This window comes from Centroberyx gerrardi, chromosome 2, assembly GCF_048128805.1.
Source record: "Centroberyx gerrardi isolate f3 chromosome 2, fCenGer3.hap1.cur.20231027, whole genome shotgun sequence".
Lineage (NCBI taxonomy): Eukaryota > Metazoa > Chordata > Actinopteri > Beryciformes > Berycidae > Centroberyx > Centroberyx gerrardi.
Window position 1 is genome coordinate 23,211,769 of NC_135998.1, and position 19,135 is coordinate 23,230,903.

The window sequence follows — 19,135 nt, forward strand, 5'->3', positions numbered from 1 at the left end:
AGAAAATATGTTGCTTTTGATCCTTTGGTGTGGGGTAATTATTCAAACATATACAACAGAAGCAGTTTTGTTCTTAGATGGCAGTTCAATTTCTCAGAAGCTCTCAAACATTTTGATCTTTAGTCTGGGGATACGTCTCCAATCTACCTGAGCAGAGATGAAGAAACTCAATACATTAACAACAATATCTTTACTTTAACTGTACCAGAGTTAGCATAATTGGACAATCACGGCTAGGATGGTATTTTGGTTTTCATTCTGATTTATTCCCATTGCAATCCATTTATATCAGAAAAATCAGATGACATACTGGGTGGTTGTCTGTTTTTTTTTTCTTGGCATCACATTATATATTTCATTCATAGGCTACTCTAACATTTCAATAACGTTATCCCTTGCATGGAGCCCCTCAAAGCTAATATGCAGTAGTGTTTGCAGTCCTCATTGCAGATATTAATTTACAGTATATAGTTTAGGTCACAAAGAGCATCATTTTAGCATATAATTGTATCATACGTCTGCTCAAGTTTTATGCAATATTGATTTTGTTTTCTTCCACAAATAATGGCCCCACTCATTATCATCCCGTCACTAGGTCTATTGATCTCTTGTTGAACAGGCCTACAGCTCTATCTTACAAGCTGGGAAGGACTCATCCTGCATGACGACAGTGCTGCTACTGGCCAGGACCATGATGTTAAGCTCCTGCTGCTTGTCGTGGGTCTCTTGGTACCACTCCCTCATCACATCAGAGTCATGGGTTGGAATCAGGGTTACCTGACATAAAGGGAGGAAGAGTTTTGGATTTGGATAGCTACACACACAGCGTTCAATAAAAATACAGTAGTACTAATGGAGAAATTTGTAGGGAGAAACAGGGAAACAAGTTATTCATGTCAGTCTTTTAGGTTGGTAGCAGGAGCATGGTGATTTCAGGCTCATTCGATAACTCACATTCTTATTTGCTTGTTCTCATTTCTTTACCATGTGCTACATTCTGCCTCAGAGTAATATAGAGTGTGTGGAGTCACATTTAAATTCTTAGAGAGATACAGTGAAATGCAAAAGTGATGGAAAGAGAACCAGAAAATAAGATACACAGAGTCTGCAGATGCTCATGAGTTTCAGACATTTCTAAATCATTGCAGAGTGTGAAGTTTTGACTGTATACTAAAATGGCTTCACTGAATATAATCTTTATCCATCCAAATATTTTTGGCACACTGAAATGGGAAGATATTAACAAAAAGGGTTGTTGCTCTTTAACTGTTCAACCCATTTTAAAATCACCTCAAATTGAAGCTGAAAAGCTTAGCTTCATTCTCTTTATGTCATTTCAGATTTAAAACAATAAGCCAAAACAAAACAAAAGAAGTATTGCTGGCCAAACACTTATGGAGCTCAGTTTATTTTACAATGTCACATTATTCATACACATAATTATTTTATCATATCAAGAAGTCAAATATGAGAGTTGAATCTTACCTGCGTATTGGTTCCCCACTGGGCCTTTCCTTCGAGCAGAGCATCTAGGACAGCCTTGCTGGGCTCCTGAGCTGTCTGGTCATTGCCACTGACCACATAGTAGGAGGACCGCACCCGCTTAAAGAACTCAGCATCCACATTCTTGGCATTGCAGTGATTGGGGATGTAAACCAAATCCATGTACATGGGAGGACAATTGGGCACAGGCGCTCCTCCCGATGCTTTGCCACTGCCGGAACCTGAGACAGGAAAAACTCCACATTTGTTTTGAGATAACTGTCCAACTATGTGAACAGATCATGTGCTGTGGCAAATTGTTTTATATAACGATATAATAAAACATACATATCATGAAAATGAATTGAATACAATCCTCACCTGATGTGGCACTTTTTACACCTCTGGACGCAGAGGTATTGGTTGCATTTTTGGCATCTTTCCCTTCTCCTACACTCTTCTTTGGAGAGGCAGTCTTTGAATCCTTCACTTTTGATAGGGCACTCTTTCTGGCTGGTGAAGAGGATTTTTTAGTGAGTTTTTTCTTCTTGGTTTTTTCTCCTCCATCTTGGTTGTTTTCCTCAGCCTTGAGGGCCTCTGGATCCACCATGCAGACATCAGGCTGGGCTGAAGATGGAGCAGAGTCCCTGACTGCCACAGGAGGAGGGTCAACATGCCTGTAGGTCAGGGTTTTGTCAGTGGGCAGTGTCTCAGAGTCATCTTCAGAGTCAATGTTAGCATCTGCTGTGATGGAGGGGCACTCCTCAGTCCCTGGGGGAACATCAGAATCAGTCTGGGAGGGGGCAGATTCACTGATGGAGGTGGGTGGGGTCTCCTCACACTGCTTGGTGTGGAGCTTACCTCCTGGGGGTGGGGGTCCTCCTCCTGACTTGGCCAGAGGCTTCTCCTCTTCCACGGGGTTCTCTTCATTCATGAAGTACTCTAGAGGGCTGGGGTTGATGAAAGACGGGGATAGTTCTGTCTTGGGGTGACGGTACTCACATGAAGTGACTAGGCAGAGGTCCACATCTGTCTTGGACTGAGGAGAGGGGCTCTTCTTAGTGGATTCTGGGTCCCTGGAGCCAGAGGATGATGCCTTGTAATTAGACGGATCAAAGGAGAGAGGTAGATATGACGGGGAAGGAAGTTTAGGGCTGACAGGGGATTTTGCTTGAAGTGTAGAATCCTCACTTTTAAAAGGATTAGTCTCCCTTGCTGGGGAAAGTGCCTCTCTCTCGGGAACGGAAAAAGAAGATGATGGGGAAGTAGCTTTGGGAGGTGAGGGTGACTTGTCATATTTCAGCTGTGTGTCAGATTTATTCAATGTGCCCTCCACAGACAGTGAAGTTGGGCTGCCGCTGTCTTCAGCTGGGGTACCTCCTAGCACTGGGGATGAATCATTGGAAAGAGGAGAGTGTGTGAGAGAGGCTACCTTTGGGGTGACGGGAGACTTATCTGTCTGCTGAGCCGCACCAGGTGACATCTCTGTCATTTGGCAGGGCGTAGTAACAGAGGGAGTGGACTGAGATGCATCTGATGGGGATGCAGAGGTGGCACGGACTGAATCACTCTCTTTAAAAAGCGTAGGCTTCTCCACTGTAGAACTCTGCTGGTCAGCTGGTCTTAAATCAGTTCCATCTGAGGGGCTGTAGTCAACCTCAGTTGGGCCATTCTCTGTAGCACGTAAGCTGCCTGCTGCAGATGGGTGCTCCGGAGATTGCTTACTAAAGTCCAGGGCTAAGGAGTGGTCAGGGGACTCCTGGCCAAACTCTATTGACATGGTAGAGTGCTCTGGGGATTTTGTGTCCTGCATCTGTGTTCTGGTCTTTGGTGAGATGTCTGGGGAGATGGACATGGGCCTGGGGCTATCCTCTTTGGATGGAGAGCCCTCAGCCTCGTGGAAGGTGGTTGGGGTCTGAACCACAGAGACAGACAGGGAGTCATCCACCTCTGTTGAGTGAGGAGAGCCTACCTCAGCATGAAGCGAAGGGGAATCAGTGGTGGGCTCTGGGAAGGAGCTGGTGGCCAGGGAGGCAGTGGATGCTGAAGCTAAGTGTGAAAATGTGTCCTCTGCTACCGCTTCTTCCAGAGGTGTGCCTGACTTGTCTGATGTGGTGCCCTCTGATATTGACATTTTACTCTCTTCTTTGAAAGCTGTAAAAGGATTGGTGTCTGATTCATGCTTTGTTAATAGTGCTGAGAACAAGACTGAATGACTGTCTTCTCCATTTTTCTTATGATCTAGATCAAAGAGTGACGTTTCCTTCTTTGTTGGGGAGTCAGCTCCAGTTGGAGGTGGGCTTTTCGGAGGGGACATCATCTTCTCCACAGGGGACAAATGGTCTTGCTCAGGCTCATCAGGCTCTGGGCTAACCCTGTTGGAGGAGTCCTCTTTGTCACTTGTGACCTCGACAATTACGGGACCCTGGGCTTTTTCCTCTGTCACAGATGGTATAGCTCCAGCTTTTTCATCTACTGGAGACTGATAGTAAGGTGTGTGACCAGAGGACTGAGGCGAGTTAGCTCCTTCCAATGTCTTATCATCTGGGCTTGTGGAGGTCTCGGCTGCAACCCTGGGGCCTCCTGCCAGGGTGGTGCACAGTTCTATTGGTGCAGCGAACAGTGATGGAGAATCAAAACTCTCCTTGTGGTCCACTGAGGGAGAGCGTACAAGAGGTGAGGTTATGGAAGTGGAACTGAGTCTCGCTGGGTCAATGTCATCTCTCTCACATGACTCTTGAGCTGAGCCAAAGCCTTTCACTGCCCCTTCAGTGGGAAACTCCTTGCACAATTTATCCTCTTCTAGTGATGAAGGGGGAGATATCGTGGAAGCAGAGGGGTGGTAGTCCTGGCCTTCTGTGGCATCACTCCTAGAGTGGTCTGACTCTGGGAGATCCTGAAGTGGAGAGAGCCTCTTCCTATCAAACTCCCCGGATGCGGATGTTCCAAACTTGCCAAGGTCCTGAGAAGGAGAGTCAGACTCATCATTGGTGGTTTCATCACTCATGATGTCCTTAGGAGTCAACATCTCATCCATTGGAGTAGGCACACTGGAGATCTCTATGGTGGACTGAGTGTGGCCAGAGGTGACAGTGTAATCCTCAGGGGGATCATCTCTGTTCTCGTCATCTGATGCAGTTTCACTCTCAAAGCCAACTGGCAGCATTTCATCATGGATAGATGCAGCTGGAGATACAGGTGAAGATAATTTGGGTGAGGCTGATACAAACAGACACTGTTTCTCCATCTCCCTTTCATCTACATGCTGATCTTTTACATTTTTATTAGCCTCATCATCCCTATCCTCAACACTTTCTCCTGATTTGACCTCATGACCCCTGTGTAGTTCTTCATCTTCACTGTATGCAGGTTTATGTTTGTCTGATTCCACTTTCTGTGGCTCATACACTTCTTCTGTCTCTGCTTTCTCTTCATAATCCCCTCCCTCAGATGTCTCCTCCAGTCCAGTACCCTCATCTTCAAACTTCTCACTTCCACTGCCATTGAGTTTTCCCTTATGATCTGGTTCATCTGGAGTCTCTCCATTGTCTCCCTCAGCCTCTGTGGTGGTTATACCCTCATCCACAGACTCTACTGCCTCAGGTGACTCTTTGGTCTGCATTATTTCTTCATGGTGGATCATCACAGCCTCTTCCTCCTTAGTTTGCTGTACAGTCGCATCATCCTCCACTAACTCCTCAGTTCTGAGCTCCTCAAAGTCCTTAGTGAGGTCTTCTGGTGAGGACATCAGAGATCTCTCTATCTCTGGATCCTCCACAACAGCAGCTGCACTGGCTACAAGTTTAGCATCATCCACCTTCGTCTCCTTTTTTGTCACCTTTGGCTTTCCCTTCTCTTTTAACTTTGATGGGCTTCCCACATCTTTTTTTGAGGCATCATCTTTTTTCAAAGGCTTTGGTTTTGGTACTAGCTTCTTTTCCTCACCCACAGCGGATATCTTTTTTATGGTAGAGGGCCTTTTCACATCTTTCTTCAAATCGTCTTTCTTTTGCTCTTTCTTTTCTTCCTTCTTCTCCTTCATGGGGGAGTCTCTCCTGAAATCTCTTTTTATATCTTTCTTTACCCCCTCCTTCTTTACTTTATCTTCTTTTTTACTTTCCTTTTTGGGTGTAAGATTCTCATCTTTCTTTGCTAGTTCTTTTTTAACCTCCTTTTCCACTGGCTTTTTGGGCTCCTTCTTAATAATCTTTTCCTTTTGAATCTTGGGTTTAATTTCAGACCTCTTTTTTTCTGGAGTTTCATTTTGGGCTGTTTGCTCTACTTTTGCTTTTGATTCTTTCTCAGGTGCCTTTGCCTTTTCCTTTCTCACTGAGACCTTTTCTTTTTTCTCTGCCTTTTGTGTTTTTTCTTGAGATGATTCTGTATCTGCCTTTGCCTTTTCTGGGGCCTCCTCCTTTGATTCCTTCCTGAAACTCTTGCTTGGTGATGGCTTAGGGGTAGACTTGAGGCTCTCTTTGCTGTCTGTTCTGTGTTTCATCTTAGCCTGCTTTAATGTTGGTGCCGCATTAGCAGACAATGCTTTTTGAGTGACAACTGCCTGCTTCAAGAAGTCCAAGTGCTTTAGCTTTTCTAAACCCTCAAGGATGTGATGCTGAGTGGCATTTCCAGGAAAGAGAACACGCACTACCTTCTCTGAGGGATTTGCAGGGTGCCACACAATGAGTGAGGAGATGGAAGTCAAGAAAGAGACAGGGAACTCTGATTCTTTTCCATTTGGCAGCAGAATGGAGGCACTGTCTTTCTCACTACCTGTCCACTGTTTCATAAAGTGCTGCAGCTCTTTGCTGTTCTTTGATGGGTTAAGCACATACATCTCAAGCTTCCCCACACCCATTTTCTGAAAAAGTATGATTGGTTCTATCGTGTTCCCAACAGGCCTTTGTAAAAACTCTGTCCTCAAATTTAACTTGGTGAGGAACTGCTGAGTGAATGCTGCCTCCTCAATGTTCTTTCGCACCCTGTAATTGGGTTCAGGGTTCCCCAGGTTTTCAGGTAGGTTCACAAACACAACACCAATGTCTGGTGAAATCATGTTCTTCACCCAATCACTGTTAGCCGTGGAACCCTGTGACTGCTCCTCCTCTAGTTCTGCAATCTTCCTCTGCAGCATGCTATTGATGCCTGGCAAGTTGTCATCTCCGATGTGGGTCAGGAGGATGGAGTCCACCCGGTCCAGGTGTCTGACCAGCTTCCAGAAGCATGACTTCCTGTCCGAGCCACCATTAATGAGCATGTTGAACCCATTGACAGCAAAGAGAGCGGAGTCACCACGACCACCAGGGAAAATGTAGCAGCATGGCTTGGAGAGCTTCAGGAATCCTCCTGAGGTCGGTGGTTCTAACATGTCAAAGGGAGATGGGATCTCGACCGATTCAGATAAGTACTCTGTGAACTCTGAGAGGCCCTCCATTTCAGGGAGTATGAGAGAGGAGTTCAGTTTCATGTTAATGAAGTCCTGCAGGTTGTGTTTGTCCAAGTTTGAGTTTTTCCAGTCACCTTGTTCAGGGCAGGAGAGGGTAAGGTTGGCTTTGTTTGCTGGGTGAATGGTGCTGAGCAATTCACCAATCTAGGCATGAGAAAAATTAAGGGCCTTAATTTGTAAAATATTGCAATCAGTAGCAAAATCAATAATGCCATGCAATTACAACTTCTTTAAATGTATACTGGCAGTAATTGTCAAGTGCATTATTTAAAGCTAGAATGGTAGCATTTCATTGCTGTCAGGTGAAAAACTTGTATCTCAAATCTTCAAAATGTCAACTTTTCAGGACCCCAAGAAAAACAACTTTTATAAACCCGTTTTATAAACCCAATGGTAGAATGGTAGAATTTTCCCAGCCCATAGAAGACCATGTAATCCTTCAATAGAAGTGAATGTATAAAAAAATCACCAAAATTGGAGTTACAAGGTTTTCACATGACAGCAGTGTGTGAATGAGTGTTATGAAGTTGAATATGTCATATGGAAGATTGAGTGTTATGAAGTTGAATAATATTTTGGGTCTTCACAAAAAAGTGCCCAAGTTGACTCACCTCTTGGTCTGTGAATATGTCAATGAATTTGAAGAAAGAGAAAGATCCAGACTGAAGAATAAGTTCCCCAGTGTTTTCAAAGCATTGCCCTGAGAGGACCAGAAGCTTGTGTCTGGCAGTGTCTGAGATCATCAAACGAACCTAGAAATTAAAAGAAAAGAGATACTTTTTTGTATTTCAGCATACCATTGACTTTGGTTTACAGCAGGTGGACAAATGGTCAAACAAATTCAGAGAAAATAATTTATGTCATTTGAAAATTTAAATTTATTGCCAGGAATAGAATGCTATATCATTGATCACAGTATGAGACATGGAACACAGGCTTTGCTGCTTCAGCAATCAGTTTAATGTTTCAGTGTATTTGAAATATTACCAGTTTCACTTCAGACAAGTCCATTAGCTAATTAGCTGAGTTGTTCTCTCTCTGTCCACTCTCATCTCTCTCTTTATCTCTCAGCCCCTCCCTTTCTAGTGGTCAAACTCTGTCTTTTTTTCCACCTCAGCAACATCAACCGTTCCGGGCTGCCGGCCAGGTCAAACCTGCTGTGCTATGAGATATTATTAATGCACAGTTTGACTGCAGACACAGCTGGGGGGTGCAAGCAAAATTGAAAAGGAGCAGTGACACAAAAGAAATTCTGGTGTAATTACAGCCCCCCCCCCACACACACACACACACACACATACACCCACCCCCACCATCTCTTTCTTGAAGTTAAAATATTCCTGTCAAATTATATCAAAAGCTTCACAGCAATAATAAAAGGTACTTGTTATTCTAGCTGTCACCAGGGCATTAGTCTGGTCCCCTGAGCCTCTAATTGCTAAGGCTTTATAGTCCACCCAACAAGGACAACCGCAGCTCACATTACAAGGATGAATAATTGGCCAATCATGGTGTGCTGAACAGTTATCCTTTTCAGGTTGCAATCACTTTGTAACATGTGCTTGTGTATGGATCTGTGAATGTGCTACATGTGTTTGTCCACTCTCTGATAGGAGGATAGAAGAGGAGATACAAAGTTACTAGTAAGAGAGTGGTTATACTAAATATACTGCCAAGATGATTTTGAGATAGCTGTCTTTCTTTTACCTCAGTACTGACTGCTTCATCTGAGGGGTTGATCAGCACCACCGTCTCCAGAACGTTGCTTTTATGGTGAAGAATCCTCTGCCCTGAGAACAAAACAGAGAAAAAAAAATTACTGATGGAGAAAATTAATACTCATTTCACAGTTCATCATTTCATCAACACAAGAAATCAAATTATTTATTAGTTTTTGTATGTATGTTACATCATTGGTATGCTGCTGGTAACACTAAGAATTTCCCTACTACCTGTTAATCAAGTATCAATCAATAAATTAAAGATTAATGTATTAGCTATGCATAGACAATCAGTCACTGTGTTGCTAGCGGGGATAGGAAGTCAAAACAAAGAACAAGCCTCTCTCATTGCATAGGCACAGCCACATGGCCCCACCCTGACTTCTACAGTACTAGAAGACGTTATTGTGTTTCAGTCCTGTCAGGTCAGTCTTGCATGTCAGACCCCCCGATGACACGTCACCTACTGTCCCTTATGCTGTTTCACAGAGTCCAACCACCAGAGGCACAGGGACAATCAAGAATCATCATGTGTTTCATGCCTCTCCTTATTATAAGATGCACAATATAAGAATTTGAGCGGATTTAGGCCTCACCATGCCATTCCAGAAAAAACATCAGAGGCATCCTCAGAACACACTAAAAATATAAAGCCTGAGATATGTGAGATAAAACACTGATTACAAGTTCCTGAGAAGTCTCTAGCTCCTCTGGCTCCTACAAGAGGCAGGATTCAGCCAATTCATCAACTAATTCATCAACCACAGATCATCTGGCAGTCCTAATATGGCTGAGTAAATGTTAATGTTCTCTGCGGACTAGAGGACTTTATCACTGTCTAAGATGAATAGGAAATGTCTACAGATGGAAGTATAACAGCCCCTAGTTACCCTGAATCCCCTGAATTTCAAGACTAAATTCCTCCTCCATCACCCTTTCTTCTGACACATCATATAGCTAAACTCTGTGAGTGACTCTTTACTGGGGGTGTTGACAATGTACAAAGATTTTATGCAGCTTAATTAAACAGCACAATTCATGTTTCATTTTCTTCTACAAGTGCACATAAGATCTCCATTTGTGGCTGATAAGAAATTATCTCATTAATCAGCAGTCCCTGTTGGTAGTAGCGATACTAGAAGCATCATTGAATATCTTTAGAAATATCTTTAGAGCTCTTCAGTGTTCAGAGCATCAAATTTGAGAAATCAGAACAGACCATACACATTACATTTTCTGTGAGGACTCCAACACAAAAATCAAATTGTCAGGTGTTAGAAATGTAATATTCTTCATAGGGACAGCACCACAGCATAAACCTTGACTGCTCTAGCTGAGCTGAACGCCGATGAGACGACAAAACAACTCAGACAAGACACAATAATCATCTGGTCTACCGTATTCTTAAGTATGACAACATTTTCACCTCAGAGGAAAGCTCTATTACTCAGATAATAAATAGTGGGGTGAGGCAGAAGACTGCCATGTTTGCCAAGATGATTGATTATGATAATGACTTTGATCCCACTGTCTATGTGATTTTGTTTGAGTCATTTTGTGCATGTGGGTGTGTGTGCATGTGTGTGTGTGGGTGGGGGGTGGGGTGGCATGGTAGAAAATGTCCTCTGGTCCAGGTGATGAGACCACAGAGATCTACAGCATCATTATTCACCCGAGACGCTGAACACGGGGACAACTCAGGCTTCGCCCACCCAACCCCACAATCAGTCTTTGTCTCTTCTCCTTGTTATTTCTTTTTTTTTTTTTTTTTAAGACACAAATCCATGAATTCCATTTAATTGCCTTTATTTTGTTATGTTAAATGAACACCCTGAGGTAAAAGCAATGAAAATACTAGAATTTCCAGACATGCAAACAGGAGTATGTTCCCTGTGAGGTTTGGGGCGGTGAAGTGTTGGGATATAGGCTTTGGAGTCAGGAGATATCAAAGAGAGACTGTGTCTTGTCTCTAGGGACGTGATACTGCAGCAGCTATCTGGCTGCTGGGCTGATTCCTCCATACATATTTCATATAGCAGTTTCTCATCAGGGAGCTATAGCCATTAACCCTGCTGCCTCCTCCCAGAGGGCTGTCACTCGGCATGGAAGAAGTGTTTCATTCACTGGCGGTGATACTGAATTGGCTCCACCATTACTATTGGCCTCTAATAATCGGGGGAGTGCACTGAAGGTAGAAATAATGAGTCTCGGTGCAGTTATATTTCAGACATTTGTCAAACCCTTAGCAGTTCCAATAAAGCGTCCTGTTTATGAGGAGGTAGTCGTCTGTCGAAAAAATGATTTCCAGTATGGTGATTTTACTTTAATTTTCAGCTGCCATCTAAATTCAGTCATCCATCTTTTTCTGATGGGGGTCTTTGTGTTCTATAGTTGAGGCTCTGCTGGCATGAAGACCATTTTTAAAGAGCAATGGATGTTTTCGAAATATAGCACAAAACATTCTAAATTCATCTTAGTCTCGGAAACTACAGCTGTATCTGCAGTTCAGACTACAGGTCTGTGTAGGTCTGTGTAATCTCAGCATCAACAAAATCACACTTGACCCTGGGAGAACCCAACTTTAAAGAGATTTGTTCTGTGGAGGCAGCGATCTCAGACTGATGACCCACTGCTCCAGTAAGTGACTGAGGAAATAGCTTTCAATGGTCTGTAAAATCAGACCAGTCTATTTTCTGTCCTGCTCATGCTGCTCAAGCCATGTTTTTATTACTAATATAATGGAAAAGCATTTTGTTTGTCTCTCTCTGTAGATTACGCTCTTTGGTTACTGGCCTATCTGCTGAAACAGGGAGTAAAAACAGCAGCCCCAGTTACGGATTTAGCTAAACACAACGCAGCCGATGATCCACCACCACCATGGCAAATCACTGTGAATCTCTCTGGGATCTAACCCATCAAAAAAATGACAGAATCTGAGACGAGAAGAGGGAAATGGGGGTGGGAGCGGTGCATGGGCACTGGAGCTTGCTTGACCCTGACAATTACCTTGATCGATATAAAAATCCTTAAACCCCCCAGCGCAGCTCTCTCTCTCTGTGGGAGGCAAGGTAATGTGACATGCATCGCTGAGCACTCTCCTTCTGGCTGAGTAGAAAGCACAAGACTGGTGCACCCAGCCACAGACCCAACCACCAGACAGGGGAACTTCAACTTCAACGGTCGCACCAAAATAGATCAGTGAAACAACAAAAATTCTGTGCCTTTTTTTGTATTGAAAAAAAGAAACAGGTGAATGATCATTTTTTGCTCTTCAGGTGGCTCTCCTGTATGTGTTCAGCACCGTCTCTCTCCCCTTCCCGTCATTCCTTTTTTCAGCAGAAAGCTGGACCCCATGACATTCAGCAGCAAAGCCAAGCACAGTTTTCAATGTCACTTTGTTCCCGTATCCCCGTTCTGAAGCCTACAGCGTCACGGTGGCTCCACCAGTGGCACGAAAGAGTGCAGCCACACAGTGTGCCTGGAGCAGAAACTGAACTTGCATGCTTAACACGCTAGGGCCGCCGCTGCTGTCAACCCAGCTGACTTACAGTATAGCCAAGCACCTGTGTCGCAGTACTGAAGCCTCTCAATATCATTCAGTTCACAGCTCCTTTACAATGCACTGCAAGAAATCTCCATCTTAACAGTCTGTTATTGAGTCCTAAAATTGTTATTTTGTTAAAATAAGTGAAAATATCTGCCCATGGGGTTTGATAATTTAACTTGTTTCCAATGCAAATCAACTTGTTTCAAGAATTCTGTAGAATCAAGTGTTGTTTTCTTGATAGTAGTGCAGTAATCTGCCTTATTTTGACTTGTTTCAACATACGGACACTCATTTCTAGAAAATTCCTGAAACAAGTGACACTGCATTGGAAACAAGTGGTGTTATTTCACCTCATTGGCAGAATTTTTCTCTTGTTTTAAGAAATATAAGATTTGAAGGCTGAATATGAGACTAAATGACTCATTAAGATGGAGGTTTTTTGCAGTGTGAGTACCTATTGGGATCAAAATGCCCAATCTCTAACCATAAACTAGTAGAAAAAGATACAATAATTACTACATTATGTCTTCCCATTACCTGTCTCTTTCTTTATTTGTTGTGGATGTAAATATGAGGAACAGCTTGATTGATGGATGATTGATTAAACGCTCTGCTAAGTCAGAGTCGGGAATTTTTAATAATCATCAACAGAAAAGAGGCTTTGATAAATATGTTAATTGTGTCACTAGGTCTTTATCTCACACATATCTATTCATTAAATACTAATCCCTGATTCTTAATTACTATTGACCATAAGATGCAATGTTGTCTTCGACCACGCCATAAGGGAGGGGCCTGGATGGATCTGTGGTTTAGAGAAAGGACGTTTTAATTCTCCAGTTGCTTTTCAGGCAGCAGTGCCACCTGCAGTGAAGGCAGAGTGCAGGGAAATCCATACGTAGCCTGGAGTATCATATATCCATCTGCGAGACACCAGGGGTCTCCTTCCTTGCCCCCTCTTTCCTCTCCTCCCATCCCTCCTTCCCTCCCTTTTCCTCTTCGCTGTGGGGTTCGTGCCTCCTGTGCCCGCAGAAGTGCCCTAACACAATGTGATGGATAGCATATCATCTATCAAGCAGACGGTAATTGCATTCTCCCTCTCTCTCCCAACACCACCTGGCGGCTTGTATTTTCTCCACACAAGCACAAAGCCTTACCTGCCTCTGTTAAACAAATGAAAACAAATGGAAACACTACCAGCTACAGTTAAACATAAAAATACGACATTAGCTCAATTTATTTGTTGATTTTTCTTGAGTATATCTATTGTTGAAGTGTAGTATGCATACAGTATACTATTTTAATGAAAAAAAAGGATGGATGGATGTGGATTTTGAAATACTATTTTTCTATTAAATGGCTGAAATGTGGAGTGTTCCTACATTGTTGACGATGGCCACTTTTAGTATTGTCTATTTTGTAGTGTAGGTTAATTATATTTGATTACCACACAGTTGTACTTGTGGTAGTGGTGGTGGAAGGGGCGGGGCATCCAGTCATCAGCTCAGTTTTTGCCTCCTTCATCAACCATCATTATTCAGAAAATACAGACTAGTACACACTCACACACATTAAACAGGGCCTTTGCCTTCAACATTTTCTTTTTTGCTTTTTACTGCAATGATCTAAAGCGGTGATTGACACCACAAGGTTTACAGCACATTTCTGTGAATGTACTTCAAAACTTTTGTTGTGGCACTCTCCTTGATGAACATAAAAACCCTGTCAATATCAGAGAGCGAATACTGTGGGTTTCTATGAAGCCCCTGATTAATTCATGTTAAATTAAAGAGAGAGAGCGAAAATCTTCTCCTTGAGAAAGGGAGTAGGCAGAAAGCCTGAGGTATTGGAATATAAGAGAACAACATTATACCATTCTTACCTTCATTTTCTTATGCTGGTTTCAGCAGTCAGAACCACACTCGTATCTCTACTTCACTGCTTATCCACCTCTGTCATCGGCTGCTCTCTTCCCTCTACCCTTTCCTGCCAATCTCTCTTGCTTCCCTTCTCTCTTGCTCTCTCCTGCCCCATCCTCCCTCCCTCCCTCCCTCTCTCCCTTGTTTCCCTTTCTCACATCCTCTTTCTTTTCCAGTTCTTACTCTCTTATTCCCCTCACCCTCTCTTCTCCTCCAGTCCTCTCTGTTCCCCTCCCTCCTGTATTTTCATGGACAAAGACAAACCACTGGGGATTCTGCACTGCTAATTACCTCCATCTCAGCTCCGCATCTAAACTGGGTTGCAAGGCAACCACACACAGGAAGAAGAAGGAGAGAGAAGAAGGGCGGAGGGGAAAATGGCAGAAACAAGGTGGGGTGAAAGAGAGAATAGGGATTTGGGGTGTGTCTGTCTGAGCATACTTTACCAGATAGAAGTGATGCTTGGTGAGGTTTTGTGAGGTTAAAGCAAAATGGATATGAATTGGCTGCTGTTGTGCTGCTGTTGTGTATTCAATTTCTTACATGATACAGCATTAGAGTATACTTTACACCTGAAAGCAAATTGATTTAACAGAGAACCAAGAATTCTACACATTATAAATTGTTTGTTTCTAAAACAGATTCATGACGTAGCGTATTCCATGTTCTTCCACAGAGAGTCCTTCAACAACGCAGCTTTAATGAGGATTATGTTTTGCATCCCTCAGCAAATACACACACCATAGCTTCACAAATTTGTCAAATAAACAAACTCAAACAGATGTAGTCCACCAGTACAAATCTCCCTCAAATGGCTGTGTGTCCTCTAATAGATCACCTCAGACTCAGCACAGAATCCTTGAGATAAAAGAGTGATATAAGCATGGGAGGTCGGACAATGTAAACCTGCCAGCAGCAGTGATTTAATAGCCTGCCTGGCCTGCATGTCATATAATAACGCTATTAGAGAGAGATCCCCATCTGCTGCGTGTTACCTCCTTCCCAACCTATTGTATTTCACCATAATAAGCCAAATTCTGAGGATATTATATCTTTACAACAGACAGCAAAATGAACACTATGAAATAAAATCGCCTGATTAAGTCTGCATTTGTTGACTGAATCCATCTATTGTGAATCTAACCGTCAACCAAGCATGAAGCCCTACAGGTCAGACCCAATATGGAGCAGAGCCAAGCAGAGGCTTTAACTGCTGCTGACGGTCAAGGCCATGCTGCCCACTGACTCACCACCACATGTCCTGCTGCACTGGATCCACTCCATCTTTATAGGGCCGCTCTCTTACCATGCTAACATTACTGCTATTGGGGCACTATGGAACAACATGCTGATAGGGCTCATCCAGGGATAAAGCCCAGTGCTTAGTGCGCTCTGTAGGGAAGTTTTACTATAGCTGACTCTGACATTGTATGCCATTGAAAGGTGTGCGTCTCAAAAGGTAAGCTGTTAGAAACATATTAGAAATGTACCAGGCTGCTAGTGCCAGTCGCTGTGAAAGTATCAATACAAATGATAGACGGTGAGGAGCCAGTGTGGTTTTGTTTTCCTGGCTTACCTTTGACATCTGCAGAAAAACGAGCTGAGTGTCTGGAGACAAAGAGCTTGAGTTCCTGGTCCAGGTTACAGTCAATAAGGTTGGTGTCCCATGACCGGATTCCTACAAAACAAGACAAACAACAAGAAGAAAAGTGCAGAAATACATTTAGCAATCAACACGACAACAAACTATGCTTTGCTGCCTGAAAATGAATTAATACACTTTACAGACTTTACATCAAGAACTTGGCAACAGACTCTATCAAATGCACAAAGTCTCATCCACAAATCTATTAATCACTGATCCTTTGCTTTCATGCCATTGGATAATCAAAGAGTGAACATATATATATACTGGTTTGGCATGAGAAAAAAATCTATAATAAATAATAATATCTATAGCGGTGTTTCTGTTTTGCCATGGGCCAGTCACACTGCTAGCCTCCACTGAGCTGAGTCATGATAACTGGTGGTATCATCCTCTCCATTATGCAGACTAAAGGCCTAATGTAGGCCACGGTGTAAAGTAAGTTGCTGAAATGAACTGGGAATGGGGGCAAAAAGACTAGGCTGCATTAAAACAGAGAAGCAGAGTGTTTTTGTCTCGGGGGTATGCGTAAAACAATGAATTATAAACAGTTTGAGGCTGCACTTATTTCAGATTACATTACATGTTAAATAAATGTTTATTTGACTCACAATAAGTACTCACGCTTTGTTCTCCTACCCAGGAGGAGATATACAGCTGAGGTCTGATAAAAGTAAGTCAAGCTTAAAACAAAGGGTGTGGCAATAGGATGCGGCCATGAATCCATCAACATACAACGATCAAGAAATGTGACGGGGAAAATGTAGTTTCTGTTTGACTGATTAATAAGCTTTTGAAGCAAAAAGACTGATATGGCATCACATGTTAATGCAAAATGCATTCAACTTAGTCAGGTCCACACAATAACGTAAGATTGATACAAACATGTTACAATGCAAGTTATAACAATTTAGGCTATAACTTGAATCCATAATGAGGTCTTTTGCACAACCCAAGGCAAATCACTTATGATCACATCTGCCCTTCTAAAAAACATTTGTTTTTAACTTCTGACACTGTTTCATACTGTATTTGTGCTTATTTGTTAGTGCAAAGTAACTACGTAGGCCAAAATTCCCCCTATACAGGCCACCCGGTAGCCAGCAGCCACCTGATGGGCTTTTCTGCTGCCTTTGTTTAGTCATTTCACTTGATATTCACCCACCACACACACACAGGTCTTGCGCCATATTCTCCTCTTCCTTGTCTCACAACCTGATATTCAGGCACTGGTGGCAAACACCTTATGCAGCTGTGCCAGGGTATTTTTGAAACGCCCTGCTCTGTTTTAAAATCGTTCCTTACGGCTTTCCGTAGGGACCGCAGTGCGGACCGAGCCACGCCCACCAGCCGGTGTGGGATGAGAGAGCTGGATGCGGGATGATGGAGAAACCAGATAGGTTCTGGCGGGCAGGAAGGATGATTTATTCTGATTTTATCAACATAGGAAAATAATCACACTCATTTCAAAACATGTAGGCTACTTCTCTGGGTTACTGAGTGCAGACAACGGAGTGTTCTGTCATAACAATAGGCCTAAAATGGAGGATAGACTGTCAGAGAAGGTGCTAAACGGCGTCTTCCTCATCCTGATTGTAAAAAAAAAAAAATCATGCGTGGGATCCTCCGTTCTCCCTGAAACAAAAGCCCGAAGCACCTGAACAATCATGGTGCTCCGGGGGAAATACGCAGTTGTCGAAGCACTTGCACTAAAGCCAAAGAAAGGCGATAGACTGCGTTATTGACGCATAGTCCAGATATAATGCTGAATCACTCCTGTCAGCTTTATTAGAGGACCTGGCCCACGTGTGTGGATGACAACATTGGGCCTGCTGGCATTAATGTATTAGAAAAACATCTGGACAAAGTTGCTCTTCTTACACACAATGCATGCGGGTGGCAGGGAGAGGCGCGTGGTGAGGTGAGAAGATACAGGAGTGTGGACTCCCTGTGTGTTTTGAGTAATCTAGATCGGGTGATAGCCTGTGGTCTTGTTGCTGGGAGGGGCTGCTCATTAGCCTCAATATGAACAACAACAATTCAAAGAGTTGCCTATAAGGTTAAGCTACTGGTTAATATTAATACTGTTGAATATGCGTGATGCGCGCAACGATATGCATGAAGTTAGATCCAGTGTTACAAACAGGTGGCATCTATACTTTGCGTAAAATATAACTTGTAAACAGCAGATAGCGAATTGGCCTATTTCTGTTCAAGTTGTAATGCAGACGTCAAGTTCAGCTCAAGGTGGCCTGCTGCCACCTGACAAAGAAGTGGCGGATCCATCTGAAGACTATTGTCTCACCATCCCCATCTCTCTCTCCCCCCCCCCTTACCTTTCTCGATGTCCGCAATGGCACACTTTAAGTGATCCTCTGTTATGATTTCGCCGATAACAACCAGCAGGTAAAATTTGTTGTCGACGAAGTGCTGCGAGGGGCTCGAGGATGTTGGAGACGCCACGGTGTTGCTCGCGCTGCCTAAAGTCTCCATATCTGCAGATTCAACTAGGGTAGCCATCCTCTCTCTCTCTGTCTGTCTCTCTGCCGCACATGCAGGATCACACAGCCTTGTCCTTCCGCCGCAGAGCAGAGTAGTAGTCTCCAGACATACAGTGCAGCCTTGATAGGAGTGGCCCTAGCTTTTTATACCCGCAGACATTGTGTCATATTCGGTAACCGGGGAGAAGAGGGCGCTTGGTTTTTTCGCACACTCACAGCTGATGTCATCCGCATCGAATCACACCCCTCCGGAAGTTATTGAAATATTGAAACCTTTCAAACAGTTTTTAGATGCATTATCATCAGTGTTGGGCTCCTTACTCAAAAATGTAATTTATTACTCATCACTAGGGATTTATTACTAATCCCTAATGAAACGAAAGGCTATGGGCAATAAAATGACATGTAAATATAGCCTAAAGAAACCACAATTGATCTACAAGGAACGGTAGTGATTGCATACAAATACCCACTAGAGCAGGGGAATTTAACCATGTGGCATGGGGTCTGAGTGTATGCAGGTTTCCATTCCAACCACAGCTGATTTAACTGATTAGTTCCTCCTCTCTGGCGGAAGGTGTGTTGGTCATTCACAGGGCCATATTTCTCCCAGGGAACAGTAATTCGTTACACTATGCATTACATTACTGGAGGTTGGCATCCGCTCTTAACATCAAAAGTAGGAATGACTCAGTTCCTTCTCCTGCGAATGAGCAGAGCAACAAAATAGATACTACTTTTCTTTTCTGCCACTTCTCACCTAAGCAATCTTAGTGTGAGAAAAAAGACGACTAGTTCAGAGGAAAACTAATCATGGCATGGGGCCGGGATATAGGCCTAGTTACGGTTACCCCGGACACTACATTAGATGCACAGT

General features: G+C 43.3%; 1 protein-coding gene across 1 annotated transcript; it reads right to left on the minus strand.

The window, feature by feature from the left end:
• Positions 1–366: 366 nt before the first annotated feature.
• On the minus strand, positions 367–18,277 carry map1b (microtubule-associated protein 1B). The gene is made up of 7 exons (XM_078288146.1): positions 18,094–18,277; positions 15,689–15,790; positions 8,633–8,715; positions 7,537–7,677; positions 1,864–7,069; positions 1,486–1,724; positions 367–777 (listed from the first exon to the last, which is right to left on the minus strand). The coding sequence occupies exons 1-7, from the start codon at positions 18,275–18,277 to the stop codon at positions 622–624; spliced, it is 6,111 nt and encodes a 2,036-aa protein (XP_078144272.1). The 3' UTR covers positions 367–621.
• Between the last annotated feature and the right edge of the window lie 858 nt (positions 18,278–19,135).

What these genes read in the sequence shown, in the direction of transcription:
- map1b (XM_078288146.1), bottom strand. Translation starts at nt 18,277, where the DNA reads ATGGCTACCCTAGTTGAATCTGCAGATATGGAGACTTTAGGCAGCGCG. An exon ending in ATGAAGCAGTCAGTACTGAG is followed by an intron (nt 7,678 to 8,632) that starts GTAAAAGAAAGA and finishes TTTAATTTCTAG; the next exon opens with GTTCGTTTGATGATCTCAGA. An exon ending in TGTAAAAAGTGCCACATCAG is followed by an intron (nt 1,725 to 1,863) that starts GTGAGGATTGTA and finishes TTCCTGTCTCAG; the next exon opens with GTTCCGGCAGTGGCAAAGCA.